Below are 18486 nucleotides of genomic sequence, written 5' to 3' on the forward strand. Positions count from 1 at the left end.
TACCTACCATTGGGAAACTTAATTATATCTAGGGGTTACTGAAGGTAAAGGAGGCTTCTTAACACCTCTTCCTTGACGATTTATTTTGTATATTACACCTTAACATTCTCCTGTAGGCTCTGTCTATTTATCTATCTATATCTTAAATCTTAACACCGACAGTCTGCATCAATAATACTGAAAAGGATACTGAGGTGTAATGTGCAGAATAATTCGCTAATGAAGAGGTGTTACGAACTCTCCAGAGCCACGCAGAACACGACCCTGTATCTGATCCTTTCAGATACACACACACACACACACACACACACACACACACACACAACCGATTCAGAAATCTGACTCTGACACACACAAACACAACCAACAAAAAAATCTGACTGACACACACACACACACACACACACACACACACACACACACTCACCGGCGTTCACCTCCTCCTTGGGTTTGGACAATCCGCACCCCATGGCTCCGTCCTTCTACCTGCCCTGGGAACAACTGGCTGACACTGTGGCTCGGTCGGTATGGTACTGGTCTCGCATTCGGGGGGACGTTCTGGAGTGGGTTCGAGCCCCACTCCCTGCCACTGAGTTTGGAGGCGGGTGGACGTTTACAAGTTACTCCCTTATCGCAATAATCAAATAACTTTCACTACACCACCGCCTATCAATGCTTTCTGTTTCACCGACTGTGATTTGTATGTTTCTTACTCTCCTCCTAATTACACCATATCACTGTTCAAATCACTGTTCTGTTTCACCGTTTGTGCCTTATCTCTCCTACCCTTCTAACATCATTCCATTTTCCACTACCACCGTTTTCTGCTTCACCGTCTGTGCTTTTTCTCTCTCTCACAATGGAAACTTAACTTTTTTCTCACAGGTCTTGCACACTGCACATCTGCGTGGCTGTTGTGTGTCGTGCGTCCCATACATCAAGTTTTGCCAGTGGGTTGCTTGGCTTGGTTCAGAAGCTGTTTGTTTTGGCTAGGGAAAGGGAGGGAGGCTACATGTGTGAAGGCCACCCCGCACTCCTCACCCATACTCCTTCACTTCACACTAACTCACTTCTAACACCACTTCCAACATCACTTCACATCGCAGCACAATAAATCAGGTTAAACTTCACCCCTTCAACCCGTGGACATCATTTCTAATTTATTCTTGTTGGGGCCAAATTTAATCCAACTTCCGAGGCGACTTCTCGAACTAAATAGCCTTCATTAATCCCTTCACTACTTGAGTCCTCTCCCCAGATTAAGGAAAAATGACTGATGAACGCCAGATTAAATAAAAAAAAATCCGTGCTGTGGGTTAGGATATGCGTGGGTGAGATGCCAGTGACGTGCGCGGTTCGGGTGGTGGCGGGGTGTGTGCTGTGAAGAGGCTGGCGGAGCTCTGACACCGGGCGCCAACTTGAAACCACCCCACCTTCGGAGCCAGGAGTCATATTCTTAAATCCTCCCAAAGCTTACAAGAATGCCGGGACCGTATTCATGAACTCGCTTAAACTTACGCTGTGTACATGATTACCTGTTTGGTATGCATAAAGTCTAAGCTAAAGTTTTACAAGTATATAAGAATGCTTTAATATCCGATAGATGATCTCTGCTAATCTTAATTTGCGTATAAGCAATTCAGAAAACAAATTACGATGAATAACGAAAAGAAAACGATCTAAAAAAAAAATTCTACTGATAATAATACGACAAAAAAATCTACTGACGAAAAATCCCTGATACTGAAAACTGTTTATGGCAAGAATTATTTAAGAACTTTCCTGAATCACTGCCCCAGCCTACCTATGGCGCCACGCTGACTTACACACAGGTAACCCACAGCTCAGGGGCTACATTCACTATACAGGGTGGTCCGAATATAGCGCTGCACTAGAAAATAATATTGGGGGGTATCTTATGTGCTGCAGGGACGGCTCAGGATGCTGGTGTGGGCAGGGGTAGGAAATGAATAAATGATGCGGGACAGACATTGATAACGCTAACTAAGGCGTCCCCCGCAACACACACACACACACACACACACACACACACACACACACACACACACACACACACACACACACACGAAACCCCAACTGACTCATGACAAATAAACGTGACGTGTGGATTCTTAAGTCGTCTGGCGGCAGCAGAAATACACTATATCCTGTTTACTTTAACCTGACCTAAAACTGCCATCTCTCCATCCTGAATGCTGACTTGTGAAAAAGCTGGAATCACGGCCGCCCCTCCACAGCTGCCTGCCACTTTGCCTTCCCTGTCCACTAGCAAGGCGACACCACAACCACATCCTGTCCTGGCCTCATCACAGCCCCCCCACACTATCCACCACAGCCCCCCTCACGTACCACAACCATCATTATCACACACACACACACACACACACACACACACACACACACACACACACACCTTGCCGCATGAGATTTCACACTGTCTCTTCGGCGGTGTCATATTCTGCCTCTTCACCACCACCACCACTATCATCACCACCATCACCATCTTAACGCTTTCTCCCACATACAACCACCACCATTACTGCAACTTACACTACATACACACTCCTTGGGTCCTGATATTTCCCACTATCTTCTCTCCGGCGATACAGCTTACATTTTTCAACTCAATGTCGTCTTGTACATGGACAATGAAAAAAACGAAGGCTGAACAACGTACCATGACCACAATATTGCACTTCTCGCCATTACGCACACAATTTGGCTCCTGGTATTTCGAAGCGCATATTCCTTGGCGTTCTATTTTTCTCGTTTCACCTCACTTGGTATGTTTCCGCATATTATGTCGCTGTTAAGACACAAAAACAACATACAATACACTCTGTTTCACCCGTGCTTTCTTCTACCTCCTTCCAAGACACTATTAAGGTGCAGTACACAGAAATATATCAGTAAGGGATAAAGACTACGAAGAGACCTATTCAAACGACAATATAGTGCCAAACAGGGACACAGATTCATAAACAAGCCTATAATAAATTACCAATCGAAACAAAGAGAAATATATTGCGAGAAAGACAAGGGAAGGAGTGCGTAAAACCAGATGTTAGTTACGAGTGAAAAATTATCGTAAATTATAATGTAAATACCAACCCACAGCCATTCGTGCGTAAGATGCTAAACAAATAAAGTCTGTTGTAATTATTCCAATTTGGGGCCGAAGCACTTATATCTAGTTCACTTCTAAGCCACACATTTATTTATTTATTTATGTTTCTACTCAACCACTTAACCACTAAAATTACTATCAGGTGCCTACTATTTTATAAACACGGGGGAAAAAATATACAGACGATGTTAGCAAGCTCCGTGCCTGCTCAACCTCTTAACTCCGAAGACGTATTTTTGCAGCTTAATCAGACTATCAACACAAGATTATCCATATTAAGAAGCATCTCTAGTGGTGCAGGATTTAACGTAATCTATGTCAAACCGAACCAGTTAAAAATGTCTTCCCTAAAGTTAATTAAACTGTTTGGATAAAGCAAAAATTTACTTAAAAACATGTACCAAAATTACCTTCAAAATATGCCATGGTACTGACAAAATTAACAGCTTCAAGTGATGCCCAATTTACCTGTGCGTATATGAGTCAGGTGTTGATACTGCTACTGGCTGCCACATTCCACCAGGTAACTGAACACCGCCATACCTTGCCTCCTCCTCCTCCACCCTTACCTCGTACGTCCCTCTCTCCTTACCGCACCTACCTCCTCCTCCTGCATACTCGTCTATTTGTCTGTCTATCTATTTATCTATCTACTTTATGTAAGGTAATGTCACTTGGCGTTAACCAGGATTAACTCTGACTTCTACAACCAACTCACATGAACTCTGAATCATACCCTCCCTCACTCTCAGTCCTGTATCTCACTCTCACTCTCTAAGATTCCACTCTTTCTCTTAATCTCCCTCTCCTGCATTCCACTCTCTCACTCTCACTCTCCAGCAATCCACTCTCTCACTCTCACGCTCCAACATTCCTCTCTCCGTCTTACCGTCCTAGTCATCACCTCCTCACTTCTTCGTCAACCACTCTTCATTCCTTGTATCTTCGCTGCTTCCTTATCTTACATCATCAACATTCCTCACATTCTCAGATCCTTCCTTCCTTCTTCCTCTTCACTCCTTCTTTCTCGTTGTCTCTTATTCTTTCATGCCTCATTCCTCTTCTCTCACACATAATTTATCTTTTTCTCATTCCCTCGCCTTTCTTCCTATTTTCCTTACACACTTCTTTGCTTTCTCTCCACACTGCTCCACACCACCTCCTCCACCTCCTCCGTCTTCTTCCACTTATGTCGACCTCCTCTATACTTAATTTTTCGTTTCCTCATTCCCTCATCTTTCTTCCTATTTTCCTTATATTTTTTCTTATTTTCTCTCCACACTACTTCACACCTCCTCCTCCTCCCCCTTCCTTCTCCTTCTCCTCCTCCTCCTTCTTCCTCCACTTATGCCTACCTCCCCCACACTTCACCCTGTCAGCTCCTTCCTTCTCAACATCCGGTGAAAGGGACCTAAACCAATCTGCTTGGAATTTCTGAACTTTTCGCGATTGGATATTGAGCACGCACACAAACACACACACACACACACACACACACACACACACACACACACACACACACACACAAATCAACCGTACAAGTATCTGATATGGTCGATACATATATATAGCAACCGAAAGTACCACAAGTAAGAATATCTACACACATATTAATTCTTAGTAAAGTCAGAAAATGTCCTTGCACCTGTCGCGAACACAGCTCTAAGCGATTACGTCGTCGTCATCATCATCATCATCATCACATCATCATCATCATACTCACATCTTTAATTCGTACCTGAAAAAGATAACGTTAGTTACGAAATTATGTATCATCATCATCATCGTCTCAACCTTAATTCCCACCTAAATACTGCTCGAGGTGGAAGCCAGAAACATAAAAACATAAAACATACAAGCAGAACTATCAACAGCGTGCCAAGATAAAGTAGGCCACATAAACCAATCACACATCACTCAAGCCTTGGAAATCCTGACCCCTCCTCATAGCCAAATCATCTGCACACGTTTCACATATTTTCCCTTATTACTGCGTTGGAGTTACAAGTACTTATATTCAACTCCTATTTTTTTTTTTAGGTCAGGTAACGCTCCACTCAACCACAAGCCTGAAGAAATAGTCTCTGTTGCACAATTCTTCCCCCCAGTCAATGTAGGAATAAATAACTCATCCTGTACGAACACGGTCTCTTATTCACGTATTTTGCTACATTCCTTTCACTTTAGCTTGGCCCTGACTTTCGTCCTTTTGCGGCATATTTCTATTTCGTCCCGCATTCACTCTATGGGCGATCAACTCCTTCAGTACGGAGACATGTCCTTATACACGTTCTTACTGTACTCCTTTCATCTTAACTTGGTCCAGATTTTCGTCCTTTTGCAGCTTATTGGACGTAGCTCAGTGGCAGGGAAAGACATTAATACGGTTCTACATCCACTATAGAACATTTTTTGGTTACTCAGCATCATGATCTAGTGTTAATGTTAAAACTCAGCATTCAATATGGAGAAGTGGTAATTTTAGGCCAAGCTAGAGTAAAAAGAGTACAGTTTCAGAAGCTCTTAGCCAGCTTACAACTTCTCATATTAAGAAGGTTAAGAAAATAGTTCTCTTCATCCCTTCACTACGACAGTCTCCCCTAAGCTTTGGAAATTAGTCTGGAGATAGCAAGAATAAACTGTATGACAAAATCGAGGTGAAGCGGTTGAGCATACTTCTCACAAGACGTGTCTGATCAGTAGACAAGGAGTGTGTGTGTGTGTGTGTGTGTGTGTGTGTGTGTGTGTGTGTGTGTGTGTGTGTGTGTGTGTGTGTGTGTGTGTGTGTGTGTGTGTGTGTGTGTGTGTGTGTGTGTGTGTGTGTTTTCCTTACACACACACACACACACACACACTCGCATACCTGTCCTGTCCTCTCACCACTACCGTAATAACGCACCTGTTGTGTTGACCACATTAACCCTTCTCTCTCTCTCTCTCTCTCTCTCTCTCTGTTTCCCCACACCCTTGCCCCTTCCTGTATTGTGATTTCTACATTTCATCAATCATCATCATCATCACTACCATCATTATCATCACTACAACTATCAACATCTTCATACCAAGATGATATCATCAGTAATATCATCATTTTCATCACCTCAAACCCAAATGTGTGTGTGTGTGTGTGTGTGTGTGTGTGTGTGTGTGTGACGTGGAGTGCTGGGTTTATGGTGCGTGACAGCAGGAAGACACTTAACAGAGGTAATTGTGTGCTTAAACAGCGAGCAACTTAGAGAATGCTGTCCAATCCATGTTTCCTCTATTGTCTACAAGTTACACCACACCACACAACACATCACTTTCCCCTTTCCCATCTACGTTTCCCATTTTGACCTTTACACCACACCACACCACACATCGCTTCCCCCTCCCCATTTATGCTAAGTCTAAGTTACAGCACAGCACAGCACACCACACATCGATTTTTCCGTTTTCTCCTTTTGAGTGGAGTCCAAACGATGACGGCAAATGTCAAGGAAATAATTTACCTAACCTAATCTAATCTCTCCTAACTTAATAAAACCGAACATGATCTAACTTCACGCTACGTAACCTCACCTAACCAAAACAAACTTCACAAAACCTAATTTAACCGAACCGAACCGAACCGAACTTTATCTAACCTACGACATCAACTCTTTCTCTGTGATACTGACACACCAAAAACAGTGAACAGTGAAAAATTATCTTGGTAAATCTGTAAACTGCCGTCTTTTATGAGGCCCAAGAATTCCTCTACCCCTGACCTTTTCCTCCACCCTCTCCACTTCCTCAGTTTTATTCCTTACTTTCCTCCGCATTCCTAGTTTCTTTTCCAGCTCTCTCCTCGTGATCTTTCCACCTCATTCATTCTCTCGTTTCTCCAACTTAATGTCGGTAATTTCTCGAGTTATTTTCTTTTACCGCTTTCACATCACATACGAGCAGTGATTTTAAAAAAAATGTTAATAACTGGTTAACCCATTCACCACGATGTCTATTTTTTATTTTAATCAGAACGTCACCAAGCGACTTTATTTAGTGACTCTGGAGGTAAAGGGAGGGCTGAACATGAGGAACAGACAAGGGACAGGAATGTAAGAGGCTGATGGCAGGAGGGATGGGACCAACACAGAGGATAAAGACATAACACAGTGGCAAGAGAATAACATAAGGGGCAGGAAACAGGAAAAGGGACATAACAGCAGGGGAATAACACAGGAGGGAAGATAACACGGGGGCAAGGGAATGATACAGGGGACAGGGGAATAATACAGGGACAGGGAAATAACACAGGCAGGAAAATAACACAGGAGGGAAGAAGATAACACAGGGGCAAGGGAATAACACAGGGGACAGGGGAATAACACAGGGGGGAGGAAATAACACAGGGGGAAGGAAAATAACACAGGGAGGAAGGAAATAACACAGCGAGGGAGGAGATAACATAGAGGGGAGGGAGAATAACACTGGGGCAGATAGCAGACGGCAGGTGGGGTCATGGGCGAGGTCAGAGAGACACAACAACCAAAGCCTCAGGTCACAGATGGGAAGGGCACCTCACTTACATCCTGCCCCCTCACCTCACCTCACCGCCCCTCTCACTTTTACCTTCTCTCTTATTTACGGTGCCCTTCCCGCCTGTTGCAAGAATGGAGGGGCTTACTTCTCCGGCCTCTCTGTTGCTCCATCACCCTACCCAACACCATACTTACTCTTGCGATTTCCACTTCAAAACAGCACATGGAAGTTGTTAAGTCCATACTGATTCCACCACCGTGCTTATCTTACTCAGTCCTCCTCCTCCTCCTCCTCATCTTCATCATCATCATCATCATCATCATCACCATCATCACCTCCTAACTATATCTTATGCTGACTTATCCACCATCATCGTTATCTCCTAAATATTTTCTCTTCATAATATCACACTGACGTTGTTGCCCTTGCTGTTTCCATCACTATCATATCCAGTCATTCAGTCTATCAGAGTGATCATAATTCCCCTAATCCAATATTATTTCCCACGTAGCACTTTGCCAGTCACAAAAGTTATCCCTCTCACAGTGTTCTCTTCACACACACACACACACACACACACACACACACACACACACACACACACACACACACACACACACACACACACACACACACACACACACACACACACAAAAAAAGATGTTGCTAACTTCCCTGTCTCCATCAACATCACAGTCTAATCCAATAATCTAATCTGACCCTTATAAGTACCAAATTCAGCTGCCGACACACGATATGACTCTCCTGTAAGAAAATATGATCTCAATTGGATCCGTGACAAATTATCTACGCACACAGCAACAACTTGGCGGTAACAGTGTGTGGTGGTGTAAGAAAGGGCAGGATGAAGTGGTGTTTATACCGCCTTACACAGCTAACCAAACATAATCCAACCTAACCTAACTAATCATATCCTACTCTAACTTAACCTAGCCTAACCTAATCTAACCCAACCCAACCTAGGCTAACTTAATCTAATTTTAACCTAATCTACCCCATCTTAGTAACAAGTAATCTACACTGTGACAACGTAGAGATTACAATACGAAGGTGTGTAGAAGAAAGGTAGGGTGGGGTGATGTCTGCTCCCTCGTCAACACAGCTAAATATCACAGGAGTCTTCCCTTGTTATATTTACTCTGGCATCAAGCAGCAGAGTCGAGAGGGCGCTGGGGTGGTGTGTACTGGCTCTGGTGGGTGGGTTGGTATTTTGGGGGAGACCAGAGCACGCCACACGGTACAGCAAAAGGGGATGGTACGCCGTAGGAATATGGTACAGGAATAAGAGAGGGTATAGCAGTGAGGGATGGTACAGCACTTGAGGAATGGCACAGTGGTAGAGGAAGGTACAGCAACGAGTGTGGTACAGCAGAATGGAACAGAACAGCAGAGGGTACAGCACGAGGGGCGTGGTACAGCAGCTGGGAGATGTGGTTCTAACGAGGGCAGAGTACAAACCAAAGGAGTGTCTAGCTTTCATAACCACCTGTGTTTTCGTTCGCTGAGAATTCGTAGCACTTTCCCCTAGGCGATTTATCTTGCATATTAACACAGGAGAGATTAGATACAGGTGTAATTAATCCCCTCACTACCTCAGATGAATAAAATAATAAAAATACATCACCGTACTGAAGGTATAAAAAAAAAGTGTATCAATAAATCAATGTCAGACAGGTAGTTGATTTTAATGACACTACTAATTAGTTATGCAAGTTGGGGGTTAATTGGTGAGTCAGTTTGTAGGGCTGGTGAAGCGTACACACACACACACACACACACACACACACACACACACACACACACACACACACACACACACACCTGACAGCTTCTCTTGGCCATCATCTCACTCAGCTTAACAAATCTCACCTCATCCACGGAGCCTGAAAATAAACCAATCTGCGCCACAGTACCATCGACTCATCCTCATAAACATCGCCAGAGATATATAATTCAGAGTAAATTTGAAGCTGACGGCCACATACCTCATAAAAACATTCCGTATTTCAACTGTAGTGTAGAGTGAAGAAGCATTAAAGTTAGGGCATCTCAAACAGTACTTCCACACCCCGCAATGTACCAAAAATTATGCTGTATTGAGTCACTGGCAACTTGAACCCTACACCATCGTTTGAAATTCAGTGAGTCTCCTTGGTTACTAGTCAAATCAATCCTCAAATCTGACAACACTTAGGCCTGAACTGCGCTGAAGGGGGTTAGGAATCATAACAATAAACGTGCTTCAGTATTCTCACTCCTCGTTCATCTGCTACAAAGTGTATATTTACATTACAACACACACAAGACAGGCAAACATTCCTCACTTGGTGCACCAGCTGCTGATCTTGTGATGGGCAATTTGGCACGGGACACGGTGAGGAGGATGGAAAGACGCATGTAAGGCTACGGTGGATGACAAGAAGACAAGGGAGTGCCTCAAAGTGTAAAAAATAATAATAAATAAAATAAAATAAAAGCATCAAAACTGTGAACAATATACGTGAATTGAGATTTGTGGTATTAATCTAAACACACACACACACACACACACACACACACACACACACACACACACACACACACACACACACACACACACACACACACACACACACACACACACACACACTAGTATAACCCGATAACACTATACGTAGGCTCCAACATGGTCTTGAAAAATCTTGTTCTTATGATTTCCAGGTCTCGCTTGACGCCATTCATGTTTACGCACAAAGCACATCGCCTTTCTAATATTTCTCTCCGCAAAATCGCAAACTTCCAAAGAAATGGTGGACAGTGTTGACGAAACCAGTGACGTAATCCGAAGTCGTCGAAAAGTTTAAATAAATAAATAAATAAATAAATAAATAATGTCTGTCTACTGTACAACGATCAGAGAGAGAGAGAGAGAGAGAGAGAGAGAGAGAGAGAGAGAGAGAGATATCCGGCACTACTCTCATATACCCTGCGTCTGACGGTGCAAGCAACAGAAGATATCAGATGGTGCAAGGAAGATGCGTCTGGAGGTTAAGTAGGTTCACAGATCAAACATTTCCCTTCCTGTCTCTCAAGCCCCTTCCCCACGCTGTCTCCTATCCACTCTCCTTCATCTTATCAACATCCCATTTTTTCTTTTCTTATTTTCCTGTCTTTCCTCCACCTTCTCAGCACGGCAGTTTTTCTTTTTATATTTTTCCATCTCCGTAATTCCTGTCACGTTTCTCTTCATTCTCATCATCACCACCACCACCTCAATCACCACCTCCACCACCACCACCATCATCATTATCATCCTACTATCATTTTTCCTGCCTTTTCTTTACGTATATATTCCACTTCTTGCGTCTCCGTCACTCTTCTGTTACGGTTCTCTTCACACACACACACACACACACACACACACACACACACACAAACACACACACACACACACACACACACACACACACACACACACACACACACAACGTCAAGCAAAACATAACACCGGCTCTCGCTTCGCCCGTGCAGGTGTAATGATGCGTCCTCGAATTTTAGGGGTGTTCTGCTCGACTTCCTTGACAATTCACTTTCCTTTTCTTTCTTCCTTGTTCTTTACCGCACAAGGTTAAGGAGCGGAGGTCGTTACTCTCTCTCTCTCTCTCTCTCTCTCTCTCTCTCTCATATTTTCAGAGGCTTGTTAAGTGTTGGAGAGAATTTTCAAAGACCACTTCAATACACAAGATCACTCCTCAACTTGAATAAACGGTTGCGGAAACCGTAATAAAAAAAATAAAATAAATCAATAAAATAAATAAGCTAGGGATTAGTCGATAAAGCTTCTAACCATCTAACTTCTAAGATTTCCTCTGAGCTGCTCACAAGGGTCTGGTATCACTCAAAATAAAAATACACAAATCCATCCACATACCACACACACAGTCCCCTGGTATTAACACAATCCCTTGGTATTAGCCTGAAAATGAAGAAAAAAATGCAAGTTTGCCAATATACCAGCCAGATACAACGGTCTGGTATCACTCTAAATAAAAATCCAAATAATTCATCCATATACCAGACAAATACAACGGTCTGGTATTTGCCTGAATGAAGTAATACCACTCAAGCACAATGGCCTGGTATTACCCCCATTTAAAAATACGCACATTCATCCACACACCAGTAAAACCTTCAACGGGAGGCAGAGTACGGCCATATTGGAAGGATGGTAACACAGAGGAAGACAATATGGTGCAATAAGCAAAATAAATCGCTTAGGAAAAGGTGTTAGGGAGCTTACTGACGAGAATACGAGCCTAGGTATTACACAAAGCCGGAAAACAGTATTCTTGCGTTTATGGATGAGAGGGTGAGGGGAAAGAATGGTGTGTGTGTGTGTGTGTGTGTGTGTGTGTGTGTGTGTGTGTGTGTGTGTGTGTGTGTGTGTGTGTGTGTGTGTGTGTGTGTGTGTGTGTGTGTGTGTGTGTGTGTGTGTGTGTGTGTGTGTGTAAGGAGGGAGAAAAAGATGAGGAAAGTGGAGGAGGAGGAGGAGGAGGAATGTGGGAGAGAAGGAGGGAAAGTGGAGGGAAGGAGAGAAGATGGGAGGGAATGGAGAGAGTGAAAAAAAGGAAAGAAAAGAGGATGGAGGTGCAGAGAACGGGAGGGAATGAATAAGAGGGAGAGAGAGAGAGAGAAGGGAGGGAAGCACACTATCTTACGTCACAACCAAGTTCAAAATAGATGAAAGAGAGCTGAGAGATGGAGGGAGGGAGGGAGGGAGAGGAAAATGGGCAGAGGAGAAAAGAATGAGGGAGGGAGAGAAAGAGGAAGGGAGGTGGAAACGATGTGAGGTGAAGAAAAGATGGAATGGATAGGGAAAAGGAGGTAGGCAGGTAGGTATGTAGGTGGGTAGACAGGTACAACGAGAAATAAGTAGGTAGGATGATATTGTACGTAGGCTATTGCACATACTAGAAGGTAAGAATGTAAGTAGGTAGGTAGGTAGGTAGGTACTTTGGCAGGCAGATAAGCTACGAGATGAGATGGTAAGTACACTGTGAGGATGGTGAAAGGAGGGAAATAATCAAGGAGAAAGGGTGGGAGAGAGAGAAGGTAAAGAAGAGGGAAAGAAGAGAGGAGTGGAGAGGTAGAACGAGAAGGTACAGTAAATTAGGAGGAACTGACAAATCTCTGCAGGTAGCATTGGAATTTTAACCCTTAAGGCACAGGACGCCATTATTATTAGTAGTAGTAGTAGCAGTAGTAGTAGTAGAACGTGGGCATTGGGACTAGAATATGTGGCACCAGAAATCACGACAAAAATCAAAGAAACACACACACACACACACACACACACACACACATATATATATATATATATATATATATATATATATATATATATATATATATATATATAGGCACGCATATGTTTACACATTCTTGTTCCAAAAAAAGTACACATATACATAAACACATTCCTGAGCCATAAAGAAGCACACACACACACACACACACACACACACACACACACACACACACACACACACACACACACACACACACACACATACAGGCACGCATTTGTATACACATTCTTGCTCCATAAATAGTACATACACACATATACATAAACACATTCCTCAGCCATAAAGAAGCACACACACACACACACACACACACACACACACACACACACACACACACACACACACACACACATACACATTCTTGAGCCATAAAGGAAGAGCTCTTACGCACACACAGCCCCAACTCACCTGATAATAATAACTTGCCATACCTCTCTCTCTCTCTCTCTCTCTCTCTCTCTCTCTCTCTCTCTCTAACAAAGCTCCAGCTATTCCCGCATCTATATGTACACTTCTGCATGTGCGTTTCTGTGCATACCATTGCGTGTGCGTCTGTGTCTGCACTTGGAACTGTCATCTGTTATTCTTTTTTATCGCCTTTTTCTTTGTCGGCTTCTTTCTCACCCAGGTTACTCGGTCCAGTACATTTGCATCAAGGAATGAGCTGGTGGAGGTGGTGGTGGAGGGGTTAGAGGTGTGGGCTGGTGGAGGTGGTGGTGGAGTGGATAGAGGTGTGGGCTGGTGGAGGTGGTGGTGGTGGGGTTAGAGGTGTGGGCTGGTGGAGGTGGTGGTGGAGTGGTTGGAGGTGTGGGCTGGTGGAGGTGGTGGTGGAGTGGTTAGAGGTGTGGGCTGGTGGAGGTGGTGGTGGAGTGGTTAGAGGTGTGGGCTGGTGATGGTGGAGGGGTTAAAGGTGTGGGCTGGTGGAGGTGGTGGTGGAGTGGTTAGAGGTGTGGGCTGGTGGAGGTGGTGGTGGTGGGGTTAGAGGTGTGGGCTGGTGGAGGTGGTGGTGGAGTGGTTAGAGGTGTGGGCTGGTGATGGTGGAGGGGTTAGAGGTGTGGGCTGGTGGAGGTGGTGGTGGTGGGGTTAGAGGTGTGGGCTGTGGAGGTGGTGGTGGTGGGGTTAGAGGTGTGGGCTGTGGATGTGGTGGTGAAGTGGTTAGAGGTGTGGGCTGGTGGAGGTGGTGGTGGAGTGGTTAGAGGTGTGGGCTGGTGGAGGTGGTGGTGGAGTGGTTAGAGGTGTGAGCTGGTGGAGGTGGTGGTGGAGTGGTTAGTGGTGGGGGCTGGTGATGGTGGAGGGGTTAGAGGTGTGGGCTGGTGATGGTAGAGGGGTTAGAGGTGTGGGCTGTGGAGGTGGTGGTGGTGGGGTTAGAGGTGTGGGCTGTGGAGGTGGTGGTGAAGTGGTTAGAGGTGTGGGCTGGTGGAGGTGGTGGTGGAGTGGTTAGAGGTGTGGGCTGGTGGAGGTGGTGGTGGTGTGGTTAGAGGTGTGAGCTGGTGGAGGTGGTGGTGGAGTGGTTAGTGGTGGGGGCTGGTGATAGTGGAGGGGTTAGAGGTGTGGGCTAGTGATGGTAGAGGGGTTAGAAGTGTGGGCTGTGGAGGTGGTGGTGGTGGGGTTAGAAGTGTGGGTTGGGGAAGGTGGTGGTGGAGGGGTTAGAGGTGTGGGCTGGTGGAGGTGGTGGTGGAGTGGTTAGAGGTGTGGGTTGGTGGAGGTGGTGGTGGAGTGGTTAGAGGTGTGGGCTGAGGATTGTGCGGTCACGGGTTCTATCCCGGCTGTTGCTGGGAATAGTTTGTGGCCATGTTCACTGGTCGTCCATATGGCTCCACCGACACATAGTAAAAAAAAAATAATAATAATAATAATAATAAAAGCATCCTTACACCGTCCTCAAACATAACGCATGACCCGTATTTTCATCAGCTAAGGAGACTCCCTAACACCTCTTCCTAAGCGATTTATTTTGCTTATTATACATTACTATCGTCCTTGTACTTCACATTCCTTACTGACTGTCGTAACTTAAATCTTATATTGCGAGGTGGCGAGGAGGAAGAAATTTTTTTTTTTTTTGGTCACAAGTACGGGACGAAAACAGACCGTGTCAAGCCTCCCTATATTTTTGCTGATTACACTCTGCACGGCCTCTGAATAAACACAGGAGTCCCGTGTGTACCATAAAATAATAGGTCTTACTTTCCTCATTCATTATTTTGATCCCTTCAGTAATAGAACCCCTTTTCATGCCACTCTTGCCTTCTCCATATGGTTTTAAGCCCAAGAGATACTGTAAAAACCATCTCTGTCTACCTGTCTACTGCCAGACGCTTTAATCCCGTAAGGGGTGGCCACAAACAAATCGCCTCTATGTCGCCCTGTCCCCTGCCATATCGCTGCCCTTCCCCCAACTTACACCCTCTCTCTCATATGCCTCTCTACTGAAGGAATAAATATACCTTCCATCAACCCTATCACTACCAGGGTGTACTCGTAATTTCAAGGAGAATGTTTAGTATTAGAAAAAAAAATGGTGACGTCCTTGGGGTAGTGTTGGGTTCTGAGCATAACTCGTGTGGGAGCGCAACTGGCAGGACTGGGTGGGTGTGGGTGGGGTTGGTTGCATAATGGAGTGAGTCAGTGCAGAGTTACAGACAGGCCTACCTACCCACATACCTAGCCCACCCAACCACCTAGCTAGACATGTAGCGAGTTTACCTACCCATACACCTACCTGCCTACCTAACTATCTACCTACTTATTTAACCTACCTACTCACCTGCCCACCGACCCACCTACCTACCTACCTACCAACCTGCCCACCTACCTACCTACTTACCTACCTGCCCACCCACCTGCCTACCCACCTATCCACCCACCAACCCTCCCTGGCCAAGCCTCACCCTTCAACACATTCTTGTCTCTAAACATGTTGGCCTAACTCCCTTCTTCTATAATGGCAGCACATCCGTCAAAAAAAGAAAAAAAGATTGTGTCCCTAACCATACCAAAATTCAGAAACATGGACGATACATTGTGAATCAGAGACCATCCAGTGATTTACAAACATTACATTTTGTATTTTTATGTTTCGTGAGATGCAAGTTACTGAGAGAGTGACGCGTGCTTACTTTATTACAGAAAAGGGTATGTTACAGAATGTTTGTTGATCTGAAATAAAGTTGTGGACATAAATAATGATCCACTTGCTTGCGATGAATAATGATAAAGTGAACAATGACATATGAATCCCAGTAATAAGGAGCCAGTGCATACATTTGGAGTATTATGTTCGACTTTCATAATCGTTCGACGAAAAAGTGGATCGCTATTATCATCCGCGACTCAGCAGCTGGCTATACCTCCCTGCGTCTGAGGTATGTGTTAGTCTTCATACCCAGCAAACCCGAGAGACCCTGTACTATTTTTTTTTTCTTTCCTTTTGCGTGTACAGTCAAAGGATGAAGTTCATTTACTAATCCTCTGCGTCTACTTCACACTTAGGGCACGTCCGTCACCTTCCTCCCAGACGCATCGCATCAAGGAGAAACATCTTTGAGCAGAAAAACATCCCAAGCCTCCCTCAGCTCACGAATATTACCCAGCAGTGAATAGTGAGATATACGAGAGATGAAATATTAGGCTAAACGTTCCCCTCAGCTTGCACAATGCTGGACACAGGGAACTGGCAGCTCAGAAAATAAATTATACTACGTTTCAGCTATTTTTAAACTCGACTACCGTTCCTACCCAAACCTGGCAAGCAAGTGGAAGCAACACCTCACGCACCCTTGTCAACTCAGGCACCAACAGTCCCGATACATAACTGCTTTACATTCCCAGAGTCTCGCATGAACAAGGCATTCTCAGTTATTATTTTGATTAGTGTAGCAGACTTTCATTACGAGTCAATAATTCCTTTCCATTCTCAGGGTGTCGAATTAATTAGGGAAGCCATTAAACCAGTCGATTATTGATTGGGGTAGCAAGTTCTCATTAGGTCTGAAAATGATTTGGAGACGATTTAAGAACGACACAGACCGCCTGCAAACTTTTAAAAACACGTACAATCCTTTTATAAAACTTTCAAGCTAATCTTCATCTTAAACCATCGTCTTTCTCACAAATTTTCTGTCTCACATACCTGCAGCTAACTTATCTACTCCACATCATCAACATCATCACCGCCACTACCATTAACATCATCACCATCATTATCATCATCATCATCATCATCTTAACTTCAGTTCCCACCAAAGAAAACGAATCTACAAAAGCAAACTTAACAAACATTCTGCCTAGTGAAAAATGGGTCACACTATCACACACACACAGCACTGACTCAAGGTAACAACGATCTCTAAACAATTTTTCTATATACTTTTCACCTCCGACGTGTCATTCCATCAACTACCGGGTAAGAAAAAAAGAAAACTGAAAACAAACATGAAAAAAGTGCCAAATCCCTATCATATGCAGCTCTGTCATCTTGTTTTTGTTTTTTTCTTGGAGGGAACAATCTTGCGGGCTCCTGGCCTTTGGTTCCTTCTTTCATGAATAAAAAAAAAATCTTGATACATTATTTTATCCATTCATTTCAATCCTCTGTCAGTGCCTACCTTCCTTAGTTTCCACATCTTCCTCGGTTTTCACATCTCGCTTTCCCACTATACTTGTAGAATATCTTAACTATTTCCTTACGTACACTGTGTAAGAATGACCAAGGCAGGTACAGTCGTTGGGTAAGTAGTCTCCCTAGCACCTCTTCTTTAGTGATTTATTATTGGATATGGAGAGTTAATATCTTTTTGTACGTTATTTGTGCAAAGTATGGTGATGCTTGAGGGATTTACATGACGTAGACTAGGGCAGTAGGGTGTATTAAGCAAAATAAATCGCTTAGAAAAAGGTGTTAGGGAGCTTTCTTAACCGACAAGCATACGAAGGAGGGAATCCAAAAAATCCTTCCCTCCTTCCCTAACTTTTCTATCCTACTTACTTACCTGTTTAACACCCCACTTTCTAAATCACGTGTTCTTCCTCACGTACCTTGCGGGAGAGAGGAGGGCAACACTTACTCTTGCCTGGGTGAGCTTTGCGTCGGGCGAGGAGATCGGAGAAATACTTCCATGCGTGGCTGTAGATGTCGTAGGGCTGTGAGTACTGGTTCTTGATTATCTCTCTCGCCAGCCCTTCCACCACCTCCTCCAGCCCCTCCGGCAGGCTGAGGCGGGTGAAGAGAGGCGTGGACATGGCTGGCACACTCTCACGGCCGCCCTCCTGCCTGTGTCACCTGTAATAAAAAGAAAAAAAAAAAAGGAAAAGAAAAAAATTGTACTCCACGCCCAGCCCCATAAAAAACGTGGGTATCGATTCAAGCTGTACCCACATGGCTGCCCCCTGTCTTTGTAAAAAAAAGAAAAAAAAATCGTTATATATAAAGACCACCCTCCTGTCTGTATGGGTGTGGTATATATG

At 44.3% G+C, this 18486-nt stretch overlaps 1 protein-coding gene across 1 annotated transcript in view; it reads right to left on the bottom strand.

Moving 5' to 3' along the window:
* The window catches only part of LOC145407795 (uncharacterized), a 58551-nt gene extending 40285 nt beyond the window's left edge, over positions 1-18266 (bottom strand). Inside the window, exon 1 of the mRNA XM_080278659.1 lies at positions 18087-18266. Within this exon, the coding sequence (XP_080134785.1) occupies positions 18087-18261 (175 nt within the window). The 5' untranslated portion in view covers positions 18262-18266. The remainder of the gene's footprint in view (positions 1-18086) is intronic.
* Between the last annotated feature and the right edge of the window lie 220 nt (positions 18267-18486).

This window comes from Coenobita brevimanus, chromosome 8, assembly GCF_032717465.1.
Source record: "Coenobita brevimanus isolate Jiangsu-jjx chromosome 8, ASM3271746v2, whole genome shotgun sequence".
Classification (NCBI taxonomy): Eukaryota; Metazoa; Arthropoda; class Malacostraca; order Decapoda; family Coenobitidae; genus Coenobita; species Coenobita brevimanus.